Source organism: Nematolebias whitei, chromosome 12 (genome assembly GCF_014905685.2).
Source record: "Nematolebias whitei isolate Nwh7 chromosome 12, NemWhi1, whole genome shotgun sequence".
Taxonomy (NCBI): Eukaryota; Metazoa; Chordata; class Actinopteri; order Cyprinodontiformes; family Rivulidae; genus Nematolebias; species Nematolebias whitei.
In genome coordinates, this window is record NC_056509.1 from 45,214,408 (window position 1) to 45,217,068 (window position 2,661).

Consider the following 2,661-nt stretch of genomic DNA (forward strand, 5'->3'; position numbering starts at 1 on the left):
TACCCGAACAACGTCCGGCCTCTTTATGAATCAAAAGCTACGTTCCTGCAGAACTGTTCTGAAATCTCCCACAAACATGGAGTTTGACCTGTTGTTGTTTGCTGTCCTGCTCAGGCCAATGATTGACTGCGCTGTCCTGTTTGTCCTCCTCGCATGCTTTAAGGAGCTGATTGATAAACCTGGAGGGACGCCTGAGTGATGATGATGAGCTGCTAGAGCGAGACCCTCAACATGGACCCGTACAAGGCAGCCTTTCTCCTGGGAGCCTTCATCAGCGCTGGTAAGATGCAACAACGTTCATGAGTGGATAACAAGAAATTCATTAACTTCTGTGTATGACAGCATTTTAATAGTACTATTTTACCATAAAATCAAGTTTAGAAACATTTTCTTTAACTGATTTTGTTGTTAAAGGAAATGCAAACAGAAACGGAGGCAAAATAAGATGATCGCTTTCATCAAATTCCCTAGTTTGGGTCTCAGAAATCACTTTTTTTTTTCAATCTGGAACAAATCAGAAAGGCAAATTTATGAAAAATTAAACCTAAAGGTAGAAACAGGCCAACATGAAGCGCTTGATGAATAAGTATGAACTCTTGTAAGTTAAATGTATTTTCCATGCCAAATTTTCCCAGATAAAAGTTTTTTTAAAGAGTATAAAGGATAAATCGTTGCAGTAACAATCAGATTTATTTGTCTATCTGCTTTTAATTTCCCTCTTAGTAAATCAAAACCTTCACTGCCACAAGTTCATATTGTGTTATATTCTTTTGGCATGTTAGCAAAATATCTCTGAATGAAATTCTCATGAAAGAATCACTAGGTGAACGTCTACAACTGATTCTTCTTTAGTCAGCCCAGTTCAAGATGGCCGCCACAGCTAAGCAACCTTAACAACCAAAAATATAGCTGTAGGTATAATAATTGTAGATATTGCGGTAGAGTTTAGTGTGATAAAGATTGATGTTTGATACAGTTTTAAAACATGACCCGGGGGCCGTCGGGTCGTTGACTCTGCAAACACACGGTTACATCATCACTGTAAAAAAAACATGTGGCAATGTTTTCTGTTTAAATGGATTATTCTTATTGACTGCATGCATGTAGCTTTATAAAAAATATATATACAAATGGTTCTGGAGCCCCAATTCAATTTTTACTTGGATAATTAAAAGTGATGGAGTTATCATCAGTGATTGCCTGAGCTGAGCGCAGTCATACCCAGATTATAATTTAAGATGATCTCGGTCACCATCGTGCACCGATTGCCTGGAATATGTTGCAGAATGACTGAAAAATTACAGACTTCTTATCTGTGAGAGCTTCTAAATTGATACTGAGGAGTTTCGTGCTTAATTCTGTTGCATGTACCGTATTTTTCACTGTATAAGTCACACCTTTTTGCATAAATTTGCAAGTCCTGCAACTTGTACACCGAAGTGACTAATATATGTTTTTTCCCATATTTATAACTCGATTTTTGGCACAACACCGGCCCTCGTTTCCAGGTTGTCAGTGGTGATGCATAATAGATGCGACATATACGGCGAAGTGACATATTTATGATTTTTCCACTTTATTAGACATATTTGGACTGATGCGCCGTTTATGGTGGGAAGTACAGTACATGTTATTTTTAGTATCGTGTAGTAATGTATTTCATATTCTTGTGCTTCTTATTACCTTTTGTAATTTAATGTGTAACTATGTATCTGTACTGTATCTTGGCCTGGACTCCCTTGAAAAAGAGGTTTTTACACTCTGTGTGATTTTTCTTCCTGATAAAATAAAGAATTAATAATAATAACTTTGAGACCTTGAGACATCAGATCTCGCTGTCGTGAGTTGGAGTTGGAGGAGGAAGTTCTGGTATTTCTGTTGTTGGTCATTGAGAAGCACGGTTTTGTTTATTTGACTTTCTTTATCATTTTTACTGGAACAATTGTTTTTTTTTTTGTTTGTTTTTAATAGATGGCCTCCCTTCTCCCCTTACAGCCATCCTCTCCACACCATTATTATGAAATATTTATTATAGTGACTATCTAGTGTAGTTTTTTTTTTTTTTTATAGGATAGAAAGAAAGAAAAGACAAAGTAAGACTCCAAAATATAAGAAATATACACAAAGAGAGCACACGGCAAAACACCCGGCCACTGTATGTTCACCTGCAAAGAACATGACAAAACACAGCAACAAAATACATATGTATAAAGAACTTAAAATATTCATGGCTTTGCAGTAAGTTTCCATAAATATATATACCCATACCTACGCCTATATACATACATACATACATACACATGAATATACACTCACATACATATCTATATATCTACATATAAAGCCTACATAAACATCCCTGCTTCCATTTGTGTGTGGTTGTGAGCATGCATAAGTGTATAAGGCTTCTCTAATAGAACATTTATTAGTAACTGTGAAGCAGCAGAGACCCGACCCCCAAGACCAGAGGCAGACGAAAAAGGGGGGACCAGAGCCCAAGACCCCCAGGAGGGACCCCGACCGCGTAGCCCCCAGAGCCACCCACACAGGACGAACCACTCACCCACCCCCCAGAACGGACCACAGGGGAGAACCGGAAGATCCCCACCAGCGACCACATACAGTGACCCCCCGGGGCCAACAGCGACAAACTCATAGGCC

At 38.5% G+C, this 2,661-nt stretch overlaps 1 protein-coding gene across 1 annotated transcript in view; it reads left to right on the forward strand.

Moving 5' to 3' along the window:
- Positions 1–231: 231 nt before the first annotated feature.
- plg (plasminogen) overlaps positions 232–2,661 on the forward strand; it is a 25,213-nt gene continuing 22,783 nt past the window's right edge. The window contains exon 1 of the mRNA XM_037685198.1: positions 232–280. Within this exon, the coding sequence (XP_037541126.1) occupies positions 232–280 (49 nt within the window). The remainder of the gene's footprint in view (positions 281–2,661) is intronic.